At 44.8% G+C, this 22491-nt stretch overlaps 2 protein-coding genes across 4 annotated transcripts in view; one reads left to right on the forward strand and one right to left on the reverse strand.

The window, feature by feature from the left end:
* Window positions 1-6866, forward strand: part of Limk2 (LIM domain kinase 2) — a 71427-nt gene extending 64561 nt beyond the window's left edge. For both annotated transcript variants that reach the window (XM_026408949.2, XM_026408950.2), the window contains one exon: window positions 5123-6866. In XM_026408949.2, coding sequence (XP_026264734.1) covers window positions 5123-5267 — 145 coding nt within the window. In that variant the 3' untranslated portion in view covers window positions 5268-6866. The remainder of the gene's footprint in view (window positions 1-5122) is intronic.
* A 1186-nt stretch (window positions 6867-8052) lies between these two features.
* On the reverse strand, window positions 8053-21291 carry Pik3ip1 (phosphoinositide-3-kinase interacting protein 1). Of its 2 annotated transcripts, XM_026408941.2 has the most exons (7): window positions 21031-21291; window positions 19931-20047; window positions 19722-19841; window positions 18399-18596; window positions 18218-18296; window positions 9963-10000; window positions 9667-9774 (listed from the first exon to the last, which is right to left on the reverse strand). In XM_026408941.2, exons 1-7 carry the CDS (start codon window positions 21113-21115, stop codon window positions 9761-9763), a joined length of 651 nt encoding a protein of 216 aa, XP_026264726.1. In that variant the 5' UTR covers window positions 21116-21291; the 3' UTR covers window positions 9667-9760. The 2 variants fall into 2 exon arrangements, with proteins under 2 accessions (XP_026264725.1, XP_026264726.1); XM_026408940.2 differs by lacking the exon at window positions 9963-10000 and having other exon boundaries at window positions 8053-9774.
* Between the last annotated feature and the right edge of the window lie 1200 nt (window positions 21292-22491).

The raw sequence follows: 22491 nt of genomic DNA on the forward strand, positions 1-22491 counted from the left end.
CAAAGGCATAGTATCAAGTGAGCTGGATGGGACACAGAGACACAGCTATTAAAGGAAAATTTTCTGGATTTTTTTTTTCTGAATTACATCTCTAGTGCTGTTTTTTATTTTATTTTGGGACAGAGTCTCAACTAAGTTACCCAGACTGACCTTGAACTTGCAATCCTCCTGCTTCAGCTTCCCAAGTAGCTGGAACTACAGGCATGTGCTACCAAGTCTGACCTAAATCAAAGTTTAAAAGAAGAAATGTGGGGCTGGAGGTATAGCTCAGTGGTAGAGCCCTTGTCTAGATATGGCAGCCCTGGGTTCAATCCCCAATGCTACAAAAAAATTTTAAAGTGTTAGGGTTGTAGGTCAGTTGTTAAGATTGCTCACCTAGCATACGTGAGGCTCTAAGTTTGATTCCCCAGCACACCCCACCAATTTTTTAAAAATAATAATAGAAGAAAATTCACCTAAGCCATTCTAATACAAGTGACTTCATGCTTTTATATTTCCCTGTCCATAAATGTGCATTTTTTCATAGTAAATAAAATTTTTTATTTTGCTCTGCATTTTCCTACTTACTACCCAGTCTTCTTTATCACTTTTGTTGGCAACATGAAATACTATTAAGAGACTGTGAACGTATTATAATCTATATGATGTAAATGTTCAGGTTTTTCCAGTTCCTCATTATAATAGGTACTAAACTGGGAGTGTAGCTCAGTGTTAGAGCGCTTTCCTAGCATGCTTCAGGCCCTGGATTCAATCTCCACCACCCCCCGGCAAAAAAAACAAAACAAAACAGTAGGTACTAACTACAATGAGCAACTTTATGCATTAATTTTTTCTTTTCTTTTGTTTATTTTTTTTATTTACTAGTACCAGGGATTGAACCCAGGAGCATTTAACCACTGAACCACATGACCAGCCTGTTTTTTATTTATTTTTTATGTGGAGACAAGGTCTCACCAAGTTGCTTAGGGCCTTACTAAATTGCTATGGCTGGCTTTAAACTTGCCTCCTGAGCCACTAGAATTACAGGCATGTGCCACTGTGCCTTGCCCATTTATTCTTTTAAAAAGTCTTAAATTGGACATGGTGGTATACACCTATAATCCTAGCAACTTAAAGGGCTGAGGCACGAGGATCACGAGTTTTGAGGCCAGACTCAATAACCTAGTGACACCCTGTCTCAAAAAATAAAAAGGGCTGGTACAGAATAGAGGACACAGTAACCAATCCACAAAACTACAACTATCTTATATTTGATAAAGGGGCTAAAAGCATGCAATGGAGGAAGGATAGCATCTTCAACAAATGGTGCTGGGAAAACTGGAAATCCATTTGCATCAAAATGAATCTGAACCCCTATCTCTCGCCTTGCACAAAAGTTAACTCAAAATGGATCAAGGAGCTTGATATTAAATCAGAGACACGGCATCTGATAGAAGAAAAAGTTGGTTATGATCTACATACTGTGGGAGCAGGCTCCAAATTCCTCAATAGGACACCCATAGCGCAAGAGTTAACAACTAGAATCAACAAATGGGACTTACTCAAACTAAAAAGTTTTTTCTCAGCAAAAGAAACAATAAGAGAGATAAACAGGGAGCCTACATCCTGGGAACAAATCTTTACTGCACACACTTCAGATAGAGCCCTAATAACCAGAATATATAAAGAACTCAAAAAATTAGACAATAAGACAACAAGTAACCCAATCAATAAATGGGCAAAGGACCTGAACAGACACTTCTCAGAAGAGGACATACAATCAATCAATAAGTACATGAAAAAATGCTCACCATCGCTAGCAGTCAGAGAAATGCAAATCAAAACTACCCTAAGATACCATCTCACTCCAGTAAGATTGGCAGCCATTAGGAAGTCAAACAACAATAAGTGCTGGAGAGGATGTGGGGAAAAGGGCACTCTTGTTCATTGCTGGTGGGACTGCAAATTGGTGCAGCCAATTTGGAAAGCAGTATGGAGATTTCTTGGAAAGCTGGGAATGGAACCACCATTTGACCCAGCTATTCCCCTTCTCGGTCTATTCCCTAAAGACCTAATAAGAGCATGCTACAGGGACACTGCTACATCGATGTTCATAGCAGCACAATTCACGATAGCAAGATTGTGGAATCAGCCTAGATGCCCTTCAATAGATGAATGGATTAAAAAAATGTGGCATTTATACACAATGGAGTATTACTCTGCATTTAAAAATGACAAAATCATAGAATTTGGAGGGAAATGGATGGCATTAGAGCAGATTATGCTAAGTGAAGCTAGTCAATCTTTAAAAAACAAATACCAAATGACTCCTCCGATATAAGGGGAGGAAACAAGGACAGGGTAGGGACGAAGAGCTTGAGACGAAGATTTTCATTAACAGGGTTGAGAGGTGGGAGGGAAAGGAAACGAGAAGGGGAATCGCATGGAAATGGAAGGCGATCCTCAGGGTTATACAAAATGACATATAAGAGGAAAGGAGGGGTAAGACAAGATAATTCAAATGGAAGAAGTGATTTACAGTAGAAGGGGTAGAGAGAGAAAAGGGGAGGGGAGGGGAGGGGGATAGTAGAGAATAGGACAGACAGCAGAATACATCAGACACTAGAAAGGCAATATGTCAATCAATGGAAGGGTAACTGATGTGATACAGCAATCTGTATACGGGATAAAATTGGGAGTTCATAACTCATTTGAATCAAACTGTGAAATATGATGTATGAGGAACTATGTAATGTTTTGAACGACCAACAATAAAAAAAAAAAAAAAAAAAGGGCTGGGGTAGGGTGGGGCTGGGGATATAGCTCTGTTGGTAGAGTGCTTGACTCACATGCACAAGGCCCTGAGTTCAATCCCCAGTACCCCGCCCCCCAAAAAGGGGGAGGCTTTGGGGGCTTGGGTTGTAACTCAGTGATAGAGCACTTGCCTAACACGTGTGAGGCACTGGGTTTGATTCTCAGCATCACATACAAATAAATAAAATAAAGGTCCATCGACAACTAGATAAAATATTTAAAGAAAAAAAAAAGGCTGGGGATTAGCTTGTAACTCAGTGGTACAGCACTTTCATAGTATGCAAGGCTCTGGGTTCAATCCCTAGTACCATGCATAAAAAAATGTCTTCTTAAAATTGCCTTAATTCTTCTCAAGTGATGGCTTTCAATATTACCAAAGTTAGCCCACATCTTTTTTTTTAATATTTATTTTTTAGTTGTAGTTAGACACAATACTTTTTTTATTTATTTATTTTTATGTGGTGCTAAGGATCGAACCCATGGACTTGCCGTGCAAGGTGAGTGCTCTACCGCTGAGCCGCAACCCCAGCTCTAGCCAATATCTTTTTTAAGTTCATGCATTAGAAAACTAGAATCCTTGTTATCTTCTTGCTATCAAATATCAAAAATCATGGGGCTTGCCAGGCACAGTGGCGCACACCTATGATCCCAGCAGCTCAGGACTGAGACAGGTGGATCTCAAGTTCAAAGCCAGCCTCAGCAAAAGCGAGGCATTAAGCAACTCAGAAACCCTATCTCTAAATAAAATACAAAATAGGGCTGGAGATGTGGCTCAGTGGTCAAATGCCCCTGGGTTCAATCCCTGGTACCAAAAATAAGTAAATAAATAAATAAATCATGGGGCTTGCCAGATATGGTGGCATATGCCTATAATCCCAGTGACTCAGGAGGCTGAGGCGGAGGATCATAAGGTCCAAGCCAGCCTCAACAATTTAGTGAAACCTTGTTTCAAAAATAAAGTTAAAAGGCCTGGGGATGTAACTCAATGACAGAGCACCCTGGATTCAATCCCCTGTATCTAAAAAAAAAAAAAAAAAAAAAAAGTCATAATCATAGTGCTGAGAATGTAGCCCAGTGGTAGAATACTTGCATAATATGTGTGAGATTCTGTGTTTAATCCCAAGCACCACACACACAAAAACAAACATTTATTATGTTGGACCAGGGATTTTTGGGTATTCCAGGCACACATTTCTACCACAGAGCCATATCCTCAGTCCTTCTAGTTCTTTTATAGTCCAGAAGACAGCAATCCTTCAATAACAACAGTGTTAACAACTTTAAAAAAAATTGTGGGGGCTGGGGTTGTGGCTCAGCAGCAGAGTGTTCTAGCACATGCAAATCCCTAAGTTCGATCCTCAGCCCCACGTAAAAATAAATAAATAAAGGTATTGTGTCCAACTACAACTGAAAAATAAATATTAAAAAAATTGTGGAACTACACAATATTTGTTTGCTAATATCCGTTCTGAGTCATTCTAAATGCCTGTGTATATTCCAAAATATATATATTAAGTGCCTACCATGTGCTAGGTGCAATTCTAAGTGCTTGAATTACAGTGCTGAAAAAAACAAAGGTGCCTACCCTCATGGAGTATTCTAACAAGGAGATTGGGGCTGAGGATGTTGCTTAGTGGTAAGCACATGCCTCCCAAGGGGAGTTCATAAACAACAGAAAATAAACTATATTGAATATTTAGAAGGTGACAAATGTTGTGAAGAAAAAGTCAATCCAAGTAAAGAAGATTGTTTAGGGTACAAATTTTAATTTTAAACATGGATTGCTGTCTTCTGGACTATAAGAGAACTAGAAGGGCTGAGGATATGGCTCTGTGGTAGAAATGTGTGCCTGAAACACCCAAAATCCCTGGTCCAACATGATAAATGTTTTTTTGGGGGGCCTTGCTAAGTTGCACAAAGAAAGTTTTTGGTTTTGGGGGCCAAGATTGAACCCAGAGATGTTTAACCACTGAGCAGCATCCCTAGCCCTTTTATTTTTTAGAGATGGTCTCAACTTTGCTAAGTTGCTGAGGTTGATCTCAAAGTTGCAGTCCTCCTGCCTCAGCCTCCTGAGTCACTGGGATTACAGGCATGTACCAGTGCACCCAGCTGGGCCCGCCTTCTCACATTGTTATCCTTAACCTTTACAGTAATCCTGTGAGGGAACAGTAACATATTATGCCCATTTCTCTTGGAGGCATAAGGAGGTTAAAGGATTTGCCTGAGGTCATAACCAGGAAGTGACTGAACCTCTGCCTGGATTCCTTTCATACCACCCCATGGTCCTACTGATTTCCATCTGCCTTTAATTCACCCCATTTTTTTCTAGACCAGCATTCTCAAAACTGGAGGATTCCTTTGAGGCCCTCTCCCTGTATCTGGGAGAGCTGGGCATCCCACTGCCTGCAGAGCTGGAGGAGCTGGACCACACTGTGAGCATGCAGTACGGCCTGACCCGGGATTCACCCCCCTAGCCCCAGCCCAGCCCCCTGCAGGGGGGCGTTCCACAGCCAGCACTGCCCCTCTGTGCCCTGTCCCTGCTGTGAGCAGGGCTGTCTGGGCTTCCTGTGGATTGGTGGCTTGTTTAGAAGCAGAATGAGCCATCTCTACTACCTCCCCAGGAGGCGAGCAGGCGCACACCAGGAAAACACATCTCTCTGGGTTTTGGGGCCTGGTTACTGTCTATAAGTCCAACACTCGCCTGAAAGCTGTGAAGAAGAAAAAGCCTGGACTCTGGGCCAAGAGGAATCTGTTACTCAGGACCCCTTGGGAACTCCCTGGCAATGGGATTCCAGGAGCCTCTTGCTTACACTAATTGACATGACTTGGACCTGCTGGGCAGGATCCCAGGGTGAACCTGCCTATGGGCTCTGAAGTCTCTGGACCAGCTGGGTTGAGGAAGGACTTCAAGTAGGAGTGTGGATGAGAGGAAGACTGGTGGCCAAGTGGCACTTGAAGGGTATAAAATGACAGTGATATTCCCCATTTCCACTCCATGTTCTGAGTAGGGTGTGAAGAGTCCTATAGTGTATGATGGAACTGACCAAGAATCTTAAGAGGGTTAATTCATACTATCTGCCAGCGGGTGGCTCTAGCCAGCTTAGGAACCATATCAATGTGTGAGGATCTTCCACTTTGTGTTCTCAAAGTGTACTACTAGAGACTGGCTGAGAAATTCTGGGTGGCATCCTTTTCTCAACAAGCAGTCACCAAGAGCACAGAAACTGACTGGGGGCTAGAGAAAAAGAGGTTTTGTCCTTTAGAAAACCCATATCCTGGCTTCAGTCACTCATAACTCATACTCTGGTGGGTTCCTCAGTCAAAAGCCCGAGACATTTTACCTAGATCTAGATGAGTTCTGGAGGATTGTATGGCTTTGTCACAGGCCTAAGGTCTGAGGCGGGGGTTGGGGTGGGTGTCTCACAGTCTCTTGGCCCCACCCATATTATAACCACTGCTCACCCATCAACATTCCTATTCCAAATAGCAACTTGGATTGGGATGAGGTGGTGGCAGAATCTCAGATCTAAGACACTGAGACAGCTCCCTGAGCTTGGCCATCTGGCTTCTACCTCCCTTGTAGGCTGGCCCAGCTCATAGCTCCTGACTGTGCCTCCTGAGCCATACTCCAGGGCCACGGGCACTGGAAAGCCCTGGGGGTACCCTCCACCTTGGTTCCCAGACCTCAAGGGATTCTACAGCACAACTAGATTTGCCTCTCCTAAGTGTCTGTGAGCTTGCACCATATTTAACAAATTGGGAATGGGTTTGGGGTATAAATGCAATGTGTGGTGGTTGTATTGGGGGTGGGGGGGTGTGATACAGAAGAGTGGTTGCTGTTAATATTATCTTGTTGTATCTATTGGGTGATATGTGAAATAATGTACATAGACTGGATGAGTTGGGGGATGTCATTTCTGGCCAGAGTTTAGACTATACTTCTGTGTAGAGTTTGCAGGTTTGCTGTAGGGTTGAGTCCTGGACTTCCAGCAGCAACGTGGTTTAGCGTTGTATGGTTGGTTGTGCTTTATCTGTCCCCAGCAAGTGTGGGAGTGGTGGGCCTGACCTGGGCCATTGAGACTAAATAAATAAATTAAGCAGTTAACATAACTGACAATACTGAGAGTGAAAAAGTGACTTGGGGCCTGACTCGGAGACAGAAGTATGGAACGTCTGCTGGCCACCTTTCCATCCAGGCCATATGACTTCCCCATAGCAGGGGGTTTTCACACTCCCAAAACTAGTTCCCATCTCCTGAGGCAGACCTCAGCCTGCTCTAGAGAATGTGCACATCTTACCTGAGGCAGCCCCTTTTGGAAAATAGGGCTATGACCTCATCTTGGCTCCACAAACTACTGTGCTGGCTCCCACCTGCCAGCCAAGTCCTCAGGAGCCCTCTATTCCTACCTCTTAATATATGAACACATACAGCCTGGGTTTCCTGGCTTTGTTTCCACAGGGCTATGTACCATCTTAGTGATGGGGAGAAACACATGCATTTATCCCACCCTGTGTGTAGGAAGTGTGTCTGGTCCTGAGGGATGTTATGGAAGACTGACCATGGGGCAAGTTGATGCTGCCTGTTTATGGGCATAATATAAATCCATAAACCCAAAGATATAAAGGTAATTTTTCCTTTGTACTCCCCATAGCTTGAGGAATCCAATGTAAGGGCAAAATTTGTTCCTTGAAAAAACTGATGATCTGAGGTGACCATTTCTGACAGAACTGTAGAACAATATCTGGGCATGGGCAGAGGATACCCTTGGGTATACCTAGAGCCTGAGCACCTATTGCTAAAATCCCCTGCCAGAAGTCCAAAAAACATTCCTGTGTTATAGCTTTCGATCTAGAGCCCTAGGATTCAGCCACAGACAGCTTCCTCCGCCAAAGTCTGCTCCTGGCAGCCCAAAGATCCATCCTTCTCAACCATACCCATTCCTCTTTTGGTTGTCACCCATCTATTTGTCCAGTCCCTAACAAGGACAGTATGGATGTTCATTTTAATTCTCTTCATTTCAAACTCATTGAAGGGGGGGTGGTTGGCAGTGACCAACTTCCTTCTTGAGACCCCCATACATCCAGCCTTCCCACAGCTTCAACTTGCAAGATTCCTGGTGATGACAACAGGACACAGAAGGTGCAATTTCCAACCATTTAACTGTTGCTGCCTTTCACGTACAGGCTAGAGTGAGTGAAAAGAAGGGCAATGTTCACACATAGTTGTTGACAAAGTAACCTGCAATACCCCACAAAAGCTTGGCAACATGGAGTTTTGTTTTTATATTAGTCAAATACACAGCAATTTCCCGTACTTTACACACAGGTGTCAGAATGAGGTATATAAAACATGTATACAGAGAAATCCTTTTATAGAAAAGTAGAAACCAGTAATGTTCTTTTCCCCAACATCATTAATACCAAGGGACTCCTGGGGGAGCTCCCCCTGAGGTCTAGGTGCCCTCAGCAAATGGCTCCAGGGAGCAGTCAGTTGAAGGAAATGGGCCCCATTCACCCACCTCTCCACACGGGGCAGTGGAAGGAAGCTCTGTGGCTAGGGAGCATTGCCAAGTCCTCCAAGTGTGACATCAGGGTTTGGAGGGCCTGCTGAGCAGGAGCACAGTGCAGTGGGAAAATGTTGTACTCAGGAAGTTCAGCTCTATTGGCCATAGAATAGCCTTGAGCAAGTCACTTTCTCTCTGGGCCCATGTCTAAGAGACTTGGAGAATCTTAAAGTCCTTTCCAATGTTCTATGATTGTTTTACAAGTTAGGGTTTGTGACCCTAACCCCACTGCTGCACAGGAAGGTGCTGGCCTGGAGACTACAAAGCCACCTGCAAACCAAAGTGCACTGCAGGCACAAGCCCTGAAGTGCTGTTACCTTGCCTCTGAGTTCAGTCAAAAGCAGCTCACCAGACCCCACTGTAAATAATTCCCACAAGTTAGCTAGCTACTCTCCTACCTGCACAAAATGAAGAGAGGTCACTGTTTACCCCAGAAGAGAGATGGTCTGGGGCTCCCCAGATTCACCTCTGCCTCTGGGGCCTAAGGCAGGAGCAGATCATTCTTTACCCTCTTCCTAAGTGGAATGTTTAGTGCAATTCTTCCCTTCCTTTCCTTACAAAACAGGAAGAGTCCCTGGGCCCAGACCTGGCCCATGGTTGTCAAGGCACATCACTGCCAGCAAGCTGGAGCACACCCAGCAGGCCCAGGCCAAGATCCTGTTCTCAGCCCAAAGTTCTGACTTTTGTACAAACTCACTTCCGGTTCTCAAAGGTCAGTAGGGCGTTCCATCCCAAATACTTAAAAAAACTATATTCTTTCAGTGCCTCCTCTTGACCTTCTTGGCCTGAACTATGAATAACAGTTTATGCCACTCAAGCTCATGGAGAACAAACAGAAAGGCAGAGGTTGAGGCTGTCTTATACAGTTAAAGCACAGAGGAGCCTGGGGGAGCTCCCTATGCTCCCAGTCCAGTTTTAGGGGCACAGAAAATATGTGGAAGCCCTTGTCAGCAGCACCACTCTGGGAGCCATGCTACTGTCCCCATCCACAGGCAAAATCTTGCTCTAAGGGATGAAGAATGAGTATCGATAGGACCCTACTCAGCCTCCCCCACAGCCCTACCTGCTTCTATCATGAGGATTCACCAAAAAAAAAAAAAAAAAAAAAGTGGGGTTAGGTTTTAACCACAACACAAAATGTTGATCCTCCCAGCTGAAGGAGGGCGGGCTGTCCTGCACCAGTGTATATATGTTCCTGCCCACTGGAGGGGCTCAGGCCCCAGGGGTGCCAGCCTGGCCCATGAGGGGGGTGCTGCCTTCTGGCAGATCAACAGGAGTCTGGCTGCTGTGGACCACAACGGTCTTCTCATCCACAATCTCACAGGTGGGGTTGGTGAAGGCAGACAAGGGCAGAGTGATTCGCTGCATCTCCCTCTCACACACTTTCTGCTCGTGCTGTTCTTTCAAGTCCTTCCCCCTGGCAAGAAAAGAAGGAAGTGATCAGACTATGCCTACTTCATGACTTCACTCAATTAGATAGCATCCCCAAGGCCCAAACAAGAGCAGTCATTCACCCTGGCCACAAAAAAAAATAAAAATAAAATAAAAATTATTGGTTGAACCAGGACTAATGCTAACCTAGGTCTAAGACTACCTTAAACTCACCAAGAAGCTCCTGAACATCTGGATTTCTTCTTCCCCATCTGTAAAATGGGGGTAATAACAGTATGAGCCTCACAAAGTGGCAGGGGGTCCAGAGGAAATAATATAGAGGAAAGGGTCTTAAAAGCAAGATACTGTTTTGTTCTTTTGGTCCAGGGTTCCAACAGATTCAGAGAACTAACCCAGTTTCATCCCTAATCCTTAAAGTTGTCTAGAAAATGGATCTGACCATCCTGCTAAGAGATAGAATTCTTGTCTTAAAAGTCCTGGAAGGGGCTGGGGATGTGGCTCAAGCGGTAGCGCGCTCGCCTGGCATGCATGCGGCCCGGGTTCGATCCTCAGCACCACATACCAACAAAGATGTTGTGTCCGCCGAGAACTAAAAAATAAATACTAAAAAATTCTCTCTCTCTCTCTCTCTCTCTCTCTCTCTCTCTCTCTCTCTCTCTCTCTCTCTCCTCTCTCACTCTCTCTTAAAAAAAAAAAAAAAAAGTCCTGGAAGGCGTGAGCACAGACTGTCAGTGGACCATTCCCAACCCATGCAAGGGACCAAAATGGCTCTGAGGGATGTTCAGGTCAAGAAGAAACTAGAATGATTATCTGACCTCCCAGAGTTTTTATATATCTTTGAATTCTCATGATGCTCAGTGACACAGTCAGGCCATGGTATTGCCATTTAACTCATGGGGAGTGCTCACTCCGTGCTAATCACTTTATATATACTATCTTATTTTATTCTCAGCTCAACCCTAAGAGTTAGGTCTTATTCACTTTATAGATAATTAAATGGCCCAGAGAAGTTAAAGAACACTCCAAAAATGTAGTATCTTTGGACTAGAGCTTTGCTTCCTCATCTGTCTCAAACCAATATAATTAACATGAAATCATTTGAAAATACTAAAACTGATGTAAAAATTCACAGGATATTATGATTTGCCCTGAATATGACTTGACTCACCAAGAATTGGTGGGCTCTGGCTGCTCAGAGAAATTCTGACTGATCAAGGTCATCCCCTAAGAAATAAACCCTGTTTTCTGACTGCACTATATTTGGCCACACTCCAGTGCTGACCACAGGGCTTGGTGAATGCCCAGCACACTGCCCACCAGAACCAAGACCCAGGACCCAAGTTGGCATCCTTGTCCAAAGCCAGCAACTTGGGCTCAGTCATCAGAGGAAATCCTCTGAGAAGGAGCCTTGAAATAAATGGCTGATGGTTGACATGGTAAAATAACACAGGAACTTGTTTCAGATTTCCTCAAGGACATGGCCATGATCAAATGGATTAACTATCCATCTTGATGTGAAGTGTAATGGAAACAGCCAGAGACTGGATAATAATATTGACAGGGAGGGGTTGGAGGAAGAAGAGCTTGCACAGTTGCCTAACAACTGTCTATAAATCATCCATTTCTCTTTACTTTTGTTCTAATATCGGCTAAGCCAAGCTACATGACACTTGGCATAACAGCCTCTCTGAGCTTTGCTTCCTCATCTGTCTCAAACCAACATAATTAACATGAAATCATTTGAAAATACTAAAACTGATGTAAAAACTCACAGGATATTATGATTTGCCCTGAATATGACTTGACTCACCAAGCAATGTTATCTTAACTTGGTTTCCCAAGAAATCTCTCCCACTGACCAGCCAAGGCATGTATTGTTTATGTGACCTCAATAATCCTCTCCTCTCTGGGCCTTAATTTTGTCATCTGTAAAATAAGGAGTTGGATTTGATAATCTCCAGGGACCTTGACACTCTAGGCTCCCTCACATGAAATATGCTCTGACTCCCTGTCATTGTAAGGTCATAGGAAGCAGATTTGTGAGCTCCTCCTGAGTCACCCGGGGTGGCTGGGGGTGACCATGTATCTGTGTGTGCAAGCCAAGGCTCCTGCCCCATTCTTCTCCTTAGCCTTGTACTGAACACCATCAACTTCCACAACAGAAAGTCTCCCAGATCACTCAAAGGGGAAATAGAGGGACACTATTTATGAGAAGATGGTTATCTGGACCAAGTGCTCCCCCCATTCATGTCCTCAAATTCATTGGACATTTCATCAGTTATGGGCTGCCACCACACAGAAGGAAATACCTACCTCCATAATAAAACAAAAAGCCACATTCTTCAAGCCTGCTCATGTAGGAAGAAATACGGATTTTTGTTTCCTGGGGCCATATCAAAATAGAGAATGAACCTAGGAGCACTTTGCCACTGAGATATACCCCCAGTCCTTTTAATTTTGAGACACAATCTAGCTAAATTGCTGAGGCTGGCCTCAAACTTTCAGTCTTCCTGCCTCAGCCTCCTGAGTCACTGGGATTACAGGTGTGTGTCATTGCACCCAGCACAGTAGGGAAAGATTTGGAAGGTCTGGGTTTAATTTCAGTAAGGAAGCCCCCAAGCCTGTAGAAAACCAAAAGGCAATTTACAAAAAAAAAAAAAAAATGAGCTAGGCATGATCGCACACTCCTGTAATCCCAGCTACTCAGAGGATGAAAAGGGAGGCTCACCAGTTCAAGGCCAAGCTGGGCAACATAGCCATAACCATCACCCCCCACCAAAAAAAAAAAAAAGCCTGTAATCCTAGCAACTGTGGAGGCTGAGGCAGGAGGATAGCAAATTCAAGGCCAGCCTCAGCAATTTAATGAGAACTGTCTCAAAATAAAAAACAAGAAGGGCTGGGGATATAGCTCAGTGGTAGAGCACCCCGGGGTTCAATCTCTAGTTTTCAGAAAGCACACACAAACAAAAAACAACAACAAAAAAAATGGAGTATTGCAAGTATATTTTGCCAAGGTCTAAATTTCAAAATCTAAGGGGCTGGAAGAAGAAGGAAAGCCAGGAACTCCTAACTTCCCAAATACCTAGCAAGATACCAAGAAATGACCTTTCCATCATCCAGGATGAGAAGAGCTACCTATGCACTTACTGGATGCCACACACTTTATATATGCACCATCTTTTTTTTAATATTTATTTTTCAGTTCTCGGTGGACACAACATCTTTATTTTATTTTTATGTGGTGCTGAGGATCGAACCCAGCACCCCGTGCATGTCAGGTGGGCGTGTTACCGCTTGAGCCACATCCCCAGCCCTATGCACCATCTTTTAACATCCAACCTTGTAAGATAATGTTATCCCCGTTTTCTAGATTAATAAACTGAGGCTTTGGAGTCTGACTCCAGAGAGCCCTGCTTCTCAACTTCCTCCTTTACCAAGCATATGGCTGTGAGCTGCTGCTAACTGTCAGGCGGTATCATACACAAATCTTCAGGGGACAAAAAAAAAAAAATCAATTTGTGTTAATGAGGCAGAGCTGAACTGGAAGAGCAACCAAGGATAAAGGAAGCAGATGCTAGGACTAGTCTGGATTAGTCTCATACATTTAGAAGCCTGGAAGCACACCCAACCCCACGTACCTGCTGTAAATGCTGCTTATGAGTTCTGGTGATGGAGTGGCTACCCCTAGGTCCCTTGGGAGACCAGAGAAATGCCACCAGACCTGCTGCACTAACCATTAGGCAGCCCAGCCCCCTCTCACTTGGTAGGGTTGGGGGACAGGCAGGCTGTTGTCTGGCAGCCAAGAAAGAACAAAAGGCTTATTCACTGACTCAGCTCCTCTCCCAAGGGGGTGGAGTGGTATTGGCTTACTGTTTTTCCCTCCCCTTTTTATCAGAAAATAAGAGCTCCCTTTGGAGCTAATACAGACACTACACTTGAAGCAGGGACAGGGAGCTGCCCAGTAGGAGACTGGCCATCTGAACCTTCTAGCCTAGACGACCAAGACAAAGACTCAGCCAGGCTGAGTTCCTATCAACCCCCACCTGCAGCCCTTCTTCCCCAGAGAGGAAGCCTGGTGCCTGGCCACCCTTTCCAGCTAGGGGAAAGCTCCATCCCATTAGCAAAGCCCCATGGCCTTTGGCAGAGTTCAAGGCTTGCAGTAATTACCAACTGCTCCAGAATTGATAGCAAGCTGGGCCGCCCAGAGAAAGCAGGTGTGCATGAAGCTTCTGCTCGCCTTTCCCAGGATTATGGAAGCACCACAGACCTCCTTCAGGCAAAGCAGGTTTCTTCAATTATTGCTGTGAACTGCTGCTATTTATTTCCCAATCAGAAGCAATGCTACACCACCCTGGTGCTCAGGATGGGTTTCCCAAGGTAACTATAGGTTATGAACACCAACTATACTCCCAAACTACACTAATTCCATCCCACAACAATCATATTAGTATTGTTTATGATCACTGTTTCAAGGATGTGAAGGCAAATGCAGAAAGGTTAAATCATCCTTTCAAGTTAGCAGCAGAAATGGGATTTGAACGAGCACTGCCTATAGCCACCATCAGACTGTATTGTCATTTTAGGTAATATTAGAGGAGAGAGGATCACTATATCTAATTCCTTGCCCCATTTTACAGATTAGTAAACTGAAGCCTAGAGATGGTAAATAACTTGTCTAATATCACATTCAGAATTGGAGGGAGTTCCAGAACTAGATCTTGTTTCTTTTGACTTCTAAACCCAGCTGTTTTCTGGAAAGTCTCTCCTTTTCCTACTGCCCTTTGCAATTCAAAGCAAATTTATATGAAGCTACTAGGCTTTGATGGACTTTTTGGAAATACTAATAATCTTTAGGCATATGTTAATGGTTATATAGCTTAGACATTGTACTTAACTATTCTAGGTCTCAACTTTTTGCTGTAAAACAGTGTAATAGTGCTTTTAAGGTGGTCTTGAGGCTTAGGCAAGATAATCAGTGAAGAATATACAGTAGGGCCTTTGTTATTAAGAAAGCATGAAGTGTGTGGAGGGGGATCTGGGGTTGTGGCTCAGCGGTGGCGCGCTCGCCTAGCACCTTCGAGGCCCTGGGTTCGATCCTCAGCACTACATAAAAATAAATAAAATAAAGGTATTGTGTCCAACCAACTACAACTAAAAAATAAATAAACATTTTTTTTTTTAAAGAAAAGAAAGAAAGCATGAAGGGCTGGGGATATAGCTCGGTTGGTAGAGTGCTTGCCTTGGGTTCAATCCCCAGCAGCACCACAAAAAAAGAAAAAAGAAAGAAAGAAAGAAAAAGAAAAAGTAAGAAAGCTTAAAACAGCCAGGCACAGTGGTGCACATCTGTAATCCTAGCAATTTGGGAGGCTAAGGCAGGAGAATCACAAGTTCAAGACCAGCTTCAGCATCTTAGCAAGACCATAAGCTGGTCTCAAAATATAAAAAGGGCTGAGGATGTAGCTCAGAGGTAAAGTTCCTTTGAGTTCAAGTCCCCTCCAAAAAAAAAAAAAAAAAAAAAAAACCAAACAAAAAGCATGAAATAAGTTTGGGATGTAGCTCAGTGGTAGAATGCCTGCCTTGCATGTGTGAAGCCATGGATTTGATCCCTAGCAAACACACACGCACACAAAAAAGCAGGGGGAGAAAAGCAGGAAATAAATGTTGCCTGCCATTGTGATTATTATCTGATTGGTATACTACTACTTATGTGTAATACTTAATGATAATCGTGGGAACAGAGGGGGATGTATCCCTATTTAATAGACAGTATATCAAGGTTCAGACATCACCTGCACCAACATTCAACCAACATCTCTTTCCAGGACACTCCATTTTCTCTCACTTGGGGAGAGATGAAAGCTGAGAGCTTGTTTCTAGCCCACACGTGATTTCCTGTTGTACAATCTGTTCTCAGAGCACATTTGCTAAGGAAAGGAGTGGTTGGGTGGTTAGTGACGAGAAATCTGGTGACTTGGTACCTTCCCCCTCAGTTTATAAGAAAGTAAATTCTAAGCCACAGGGCAGTCCCATGACAGCCTAAAAGAACAAATCTAGGAGGGAAAAGAAAGAGCTGGTAACCTCATTGGACACCAGAACTGAGCCTGGAATTAAGGACATTTAGTTAGTTCAAAACCCAAAAGGCCTGGAAACTGTCACAGACTGGAAGAGAGCCAAATGCTATCCAGTAGCAAAGGACGGGGGAAATATTTCAAGAGTTAAATTCAGCTAACATGATTTAGGTCTGATTATGAATTGTATGGGCAGGGTCACTACCTCATTTCCTCTAACTTTCTGAAATGAACAAGCAGGTGTCTCTGGACCTGCCATGTCAATCATCCCACTATGGACTACAACCTCAATCTGGGAGTCAGGATGCCCCTCAGGTCAATACTTCCCCTCTCTGCACCTCTGCTTCCTGAAACACAGAAAATCAGAGAAGGAACAGGGCTTGGAGAATACTAGTCAAGTACCCACATTTTATAGAAAAGAAAAATAGTTATTGTTTACTGACCATTTACTATGTACCATTCACTAAACTAAGTAGTCAAATGCTTTAGCCCCACAGCAGGGCTCTGGAGTAGAAAACAGAAGCAAAAGCAACTGCCCAGTCATGCAGATAACTTTTTTTCTTTTTTTGGTGGCACTGGGAATTGAATCTAGGGATGCCTTACCTCTAGCTACATCCCATCTTTTTTATTTATTTATATATATATATATTTTGTTTGTTTGTTTGTTTGTTTTTTGTATTGGGTATTGAACCCACAGGCACTTAACTACCACATCCCCAGCCCTTTTTTATTTTTCGAGACAGGGTCTCACTAAGTTGCTTAGTACCTTGCTAAGTTGCTGTGGCTGGCTTTCAACTTGCAATCCTCCTGCATCGCCTCTCAAGTTGCTGGGATTACAGGCATATGCCACCACACCTGGCATCATCTTTTTATATTTTTTATTTTCAAACAGGGTCTCATTAAGTTGCTGAGGCTGGCCTTGAACTTGCAATCCTCCTGCCTCAGCCTCCCAAGTCACTGAGACTGCAGGCATGTGCCACTCCTCCCTTCCCCCCAGCTCACACAGATAGCTATTAGTGGAAGGGCAAGACTTCTCTCCATCAAATGCTAGGTGTGAAACCTCAGGCAAGGTACCTATTCTCTCTCATATCAGTTTCCTCATCTGTGAACTGGAGATAATAACAGCATTTACCTCATAAGAGTGACTGTGAGAAGCGAATTAAAGCACAGAGTTTGAAACAGTTGAGCAGATGGTAAGTGTTTGCTACCACAGTGATTATTACCCAACACTTCCCCTTTTCATCTGTAAAATGATGAGGTTGATTGTAACACCTCTAAGGACAGCTAAGGTTTATATAATGCTGAGTGAATCCACTGGCGCTAGGGCCTCAGACACGGCTCTCAACACTAGAAAATGTGGGCCACTTGTCACTTCCCTATCAGGGAGACTCCTCAAACGCTCTGGAAATATCACAGACCCTAGAGGCTGGAAGTCAAATCCCCTGATTCTGCTCAAGAACAGCAAATAATTTTCCAGAGTCATCCAGTGCTATAAAAATGACTGGGACTCTTCTCATCATGGACCATTGATTTTTCAGAGCCTTTCACACCATCTCAGGAGACTTTTTTTTTTTTTGAGAGAGAGAGAGAGAGAGAGAGAATTTTAATATTTTTTTTTTTTTAGTTTTCGGCGGACACAACATCTTTGTATGTGGTGCTGAGGATCCAACCCGGGCCGCATGCATGCCAGGTGAGTGCGCTACTGCTTGAGCCACATCCCCAGCCCAAATCTCAGAAGACTTTAAAAATTATCGTTCCTCTTCCTGATGTCCTAGTATGAGCTTCTAGGTAGCCCCTTTTACTTTCTCATACATTGTGAGAAGCAGCAAACAGACTCTTTTCCAACTCACTTTTTCCTTCCTACCCTAAAGGATAAATTAAATTAAAGGATAAATTTAAAAATTTCTAAAAATCTGCAAAAACAGGGCTGGGATCCATTTCTAGTTGCAGAATTTTATAATTCACAAAAAGATTTAAGCCTCCAGGTCCCTGTATTGAGTATCCAACCTGATTTCTGTGGCACCTCTCACTTCTATGCCAGGTGTTTGGGTTAGACAACAAAGAATCTGCTATCAAAAGAGCAGGATTTAAAGCCAGGTCCTGCCACTCCCAGACAATGTGACATTCATTTCACATCTCTGACAAAGACTTCCTAATCTGTAAAATGAGGAATAAGAAACTCTATTTCACAATGCTTTGGGCTAAGGAGTAAAGGCACCAAAGGAAAGGGTTTTTCAAGATGACCTGGTAGACTAGAACCACATCTCTACATCTTGAACTGGTCTTCCTTCATTCAACACCTTGATTCATTTTGGGTAAGAAAGCCACAAAGAAGTTTGATTTGACTTTGTGTCCCTTCGACCCCTCTCTTCCCAAGAGAACTCCAAAGTAGCTACTAACCTCTTGTAGGTGTAGCCCAAGACGATGCCAGCTCCAATGGCGATGATGATCACCATCATGGTAATGCCCAGCACATAGCCTGCCAAGGACACCATACAAGGTCCTATTAGCCATTCCAGAAAAATCAGCAAATGGCATCTCAATGAATTCCAACCATGGCAGTTGGATGGGGGAGCCATACCCAGAGTTCCCAGGTCCTTTTTCTCCTTTGAGTTCATCCGGACCCGCTGGCTGATCCCAATCACTGGCTGCACAGCTGCTGCCTCACTCCGAGCAGGCAGGGCATTGGCAGGAGGGAATGCCTTTACCTCATCTTCACCTGGCACTTCAGATGTCTCAGGCTCTGTTGTGGAATCTGGGGGTGCTTGGGAAGTGGCCTCTGAAAGTGAGGTGGGAAAGAGCTCTCATCAGAGACTCCCCTGAGTGAATTCCGCAGTGAATCTGGGAAAGTGTTGGGGGAGGCTACTGGGTATGCACTTAGGTTGCTCCCCAACGCTGAAATCAAACCCTACCTACCCCAGGGGCAAGAGCAGGCCTGAGAGGGCCTAACTATGGCTGGGATATGATATGATGCAAGGCAAATATGAGAAGGCCTCTCTCCTGCCTTCCTTGTCTTCATCTCTTCAAATCTTTGTTACCTTCCGAGACCCAGCTCAGTTGCCATCCTCTCCAGGGATTCCCCCCACCTCCACTCCAAGAGGTAATCCATTTCTCCTCCAAGCAGCTCATATTTATTGAGCACACGCCTTGTGCAAAACCCTGTGATAAAATGCTTTACTTTGATTATCCCATTAAATCTAGAGAACTCTCTTGCTGCCTCAGGAGCAACAAGACTGCTTTCCTGTAGTCTTAGAAACTGGGATTCAAGCCGGGTGTGGCGGCACACGCCTGTAATCCCAGCAATTCCTGAGGTTGAGGCAGGAAGATGGCAAGTTCGAGGCCAGCCTCAGCAATTTGGCAAGGCCCTACGTAATTTAGCAAGACCCTATCTCAAAATAAAATGGGCTGGGGGTGAGTTCAGTAGTAGAGCGTCCCTGGGTTCACTCCCCAGTTCGAAAAAAGAAAGAAAGAAACTAATTCAAATCTGAACCCTGCCACTGCCTTTAGTATGTGACTGAACTACTCTGCGGCTCATATCTCTCAAATTAATAGCTTCTCCTCGGGGAGGATGTGAGCAGTGTGCCCAGCACAATGCATACTCTCCACAGTAAACATACTAGCAGGGGAACACCAAGAGCCACCCGTCGCGGCTCTCAGAAGGACAGGGCTCGCCTCCCACGGTTGTTTACGAGGGCTCGCAGAGGATGAGCTCACTCCGAGCGGTGGCTACAGCCAATAGGCTTTGAGCCCCGCGGCCTGGAGACAGCCCTGACCAATCAAGACGGCGCGGGGGCGGAGCGGGAGCGGTCGCGTCCTGCGGCCGCACGTGCGCAGCGGGTGTAACCACCGCTCAGCTTCAGCCGGGTCCGCCGGGATTACAGGGTCCCGGTTGCAGTGCGGGTACCTGGGCAGCGCACATCCTCGCAAGGCCGCTTCTCAGGGGCTCCGGTCTCGCCGCTGACATAGCACCAGGGTCCCCGCGGATCCCGATCCGGGTTCCGACAGTAGTTGTGGTTGCCGGATCCTGAAGGGGGAGAGAAGGCACCATGGGCTGGAGCCAGGATAGCGGCCACCGCCCACCAGTCCCGGTCCCCCACCGCGGCGGACACTGACCCAAGTCGGGGGCTGACTTCAGGCGGCCCTGCGCGTCCAGCCAGTTGAGACAGCGGAGGCCTGGTGCAGGCGAGGGCTGGTCCTCCCGGTACAGGTGGCCGTTGTCCCAGAAGCAGCCTGGGAGGAAGAGGAAGCCCCCAAACCCTGAAAGGGGCAGCCCACGGAAAGAAGGCTCTGGGCGTGGCAGTCAGGGGAGCCAAGGCCCACCCCGGCGGTGCCCATGTGAGATGGGGGTGCTTGGGCCGTTCTGTATCTTCCTCTTCTCGCGTGGAAAACCCCGATGGATTTGAAGGGTTGTAGTGAGACCCGAAGTGAAGGGAGAGCGCGCTCAAATAAAGCCCATAGCCGGTGCCTATCCCTCTCTTCGGTTTTTTGTTGTTGTTGTTGTTTGTTTGTTTTGGTAAATGGAAGGCTCTGCAGAGCAAGGGGTTGTTACTTTTGAACCTGTGGCCTCTCCGTGGAAGGAGGAGTCCTGGCTTAGGGTCTCTGAGGAGATGGCAGGAGTTTGGGGTCAGTTGTCTGCCAGACCTGAAAATCATGCCTGTGTTGAAGTGTCCACGTTACATAAACTCTAGTGTTCCTTCTTACACGGATAAGGCCACCTTCTGCCAGTTCAAACAGGCAACACTCCCTCCCAAGAGAATTCTGCAAAAACCTTGATTCAGTCAGGCAAAAGATTCAGGAGAGCCTCAAACGGTGGGAACCTGCCTCATCTCTGCCCTGGATGTGACTCCCAAACTCCCACTCCCCTCAGCTGGAGAGCTACAGGAGGAAGCTAGGAAAGATGGGCCAGTGTGCTGGACACATCATGCAAAGGGCTTAAAAAGAACATAACTTAAGGAGTAGGGGGATGAACTTCCAGACTCCATCCACTCCTGGGTAAGCAAAGGGAAAGAGAAAGTGGCCACTTGTCTTTGTTCTTAATGATAAAGATGGAGCTGCAAGTCCCTGGCAAGAAAAGGAAGGGGGGGGGGCTTTCATAGGACAGCAAAAATCAGCTAAAAGCTTCCTTTCCTGTCATCTTGGCCATGTTTGGGAAATGGGGGTTTACCCATTCCACTTCATTAAGTCACTACAGAAAGGAAATATTGTAATCTCACCTCCAGATCCATGGGCTGCTGCTAGGAGTATGTTGCTGAGAAGGAATGTTTGTATCCAGACCGACAGCATCCTCGCCTCCTCCATTCTGCAGGTTGATTGAACTACCAGTGACCGACTGGGGTCCCTTGGCAGTGGTTTTGCCTCCCAGTTTCAGCCTTGCAGTCAGACCTGCCCTTGTTATGCTCTTCTGGTAAACAGCCTCTCTTTAGAACTGGGAGCTTCCCAGCTAGCTTGCTGCAGCGAGGTGTTTTTCAGCTGAAAGGCGCCCCCTGGGTCCTAAGCCTCCTATGCCATGCAAGATCACTAACCCTGAGCCAGGAGAGGAACTCAGCCAAGTGAAGAAAGGAAGAGAGGTTCAGGTTATGTTTAGCATCAGATCATTTTGAGACCTGCACGGCTGCATCCCCAGGGCTTTTCATCTCTTCTATTTCCATTTGTGTGAGTACAGAACGAATAATTCTATCAGGAGACATCATGGCGGGGGTGTGGATTATAAGCACTAAAGCATAGAACAGTTTAGGGAGGGAATACTAGCTATACAACCAGAATTCAAGACCATATAGGGGTCACAAATGAGAGTATCAGGGTAGACATGACTTTTTACCAGTTTTTGAAAAAAGACCATTGCGTTTATACATGTTTATGAACACAGACACTTTTTAAAAACATTTAAACAGTGTAACTTCGCCAGAGTCAAATGAATAATATTCCTTTGATTACATTTGAGGTTTGGGCTGTTCGTATATAGTAGGGATACAGAAGGGGTATCTTCAGTTGAAAATGTTGTGCAAACATTGGAAAATTTGCTCAGTTATGTTGTGATAGTCTTCCCTTTCCTGCAGAGGAAGTTGAGTGACATCTTTGTTCCCCCACCACAACCCTGTGGGAAATCCATTTGCAGTGATTTATATCTACCACGAAACTTCACCACATCCATATGACTTAGGCCTTTTGGAGTTAGGTAAAAGAGTCCTCTTCCTGTTTGGCTCACAGTTGAAATTCCCAGGCAGCCTCAGTAAACTGAGAGATAGAGCAGAGTGATTTGCCAAGACTACCTTGTGACTTCAGGCAAATCCCAAAATAGAAAGGGAAGACTCTTTCAGTCTTGCAAGAAAACATTTCTCCTCTTTATGGAGGAGAAAAAGAACTTTACTAAGTTTTAAAAATTGTTATTAAGATAAAAAGCTAGAAGAAGGGCTGGGGTTGTGGCTCAAAAGTAGAGCACTCACCTAGCATGTGCGAGGCCCTGGGTTCAATTCTCAGCACCACATAAAAATAAATAAATAAAATAAAGATATTGTGCCCAACTACAACTAAAAAATAATTTTTTTTAAAAGCTAGAAGAAAAAAAAGATAGCTAGTGTGAATCACAAGTAATCTCAAGTGAATTTGAGTTCACTTTAATCAAATTTCAGACATGAAAGGATAGATGCATTTAGTTTATTCTTCAAAGCCATTTG

This window comes from Urocitellus parryii, chromosome 3, assembly GCF_045843805.1.
Source record: "Urocitellus parryii isolate mUroPar1 chromosome 3, mUroPar1.hap1, whole genome shotgun sequence".
NCBI lineage: Eukaryota > Metazoa > Chordata > Mammalia > Rodentia > Sciuridae > Urocitellus > Urocitellus parryii.

Coding starts and splice junctions, on each gene's coding strand:
- Pik3ip1 (XM_026408940.2), bottom strand. CDS start 21,115: ATGGAGGAGGCGAGGATGCTGTCGGTCTGGATACAAACATTCCTTCTC. Junction 20,048..21,030: donor AGCAGCCCATGGATCTGGAG/GTGAGATTACAA, acceptor TCTTCCTCCCAG/GCTGCTTCTGGGACAACGGC. Junction 9,775..18,217: donor TTGGGCTACACCTACAAGAG/GTTAGTAGCTAC, acceptor TTTTCTTGCCAG/GGGGAAGGACTTGAAAGAAC.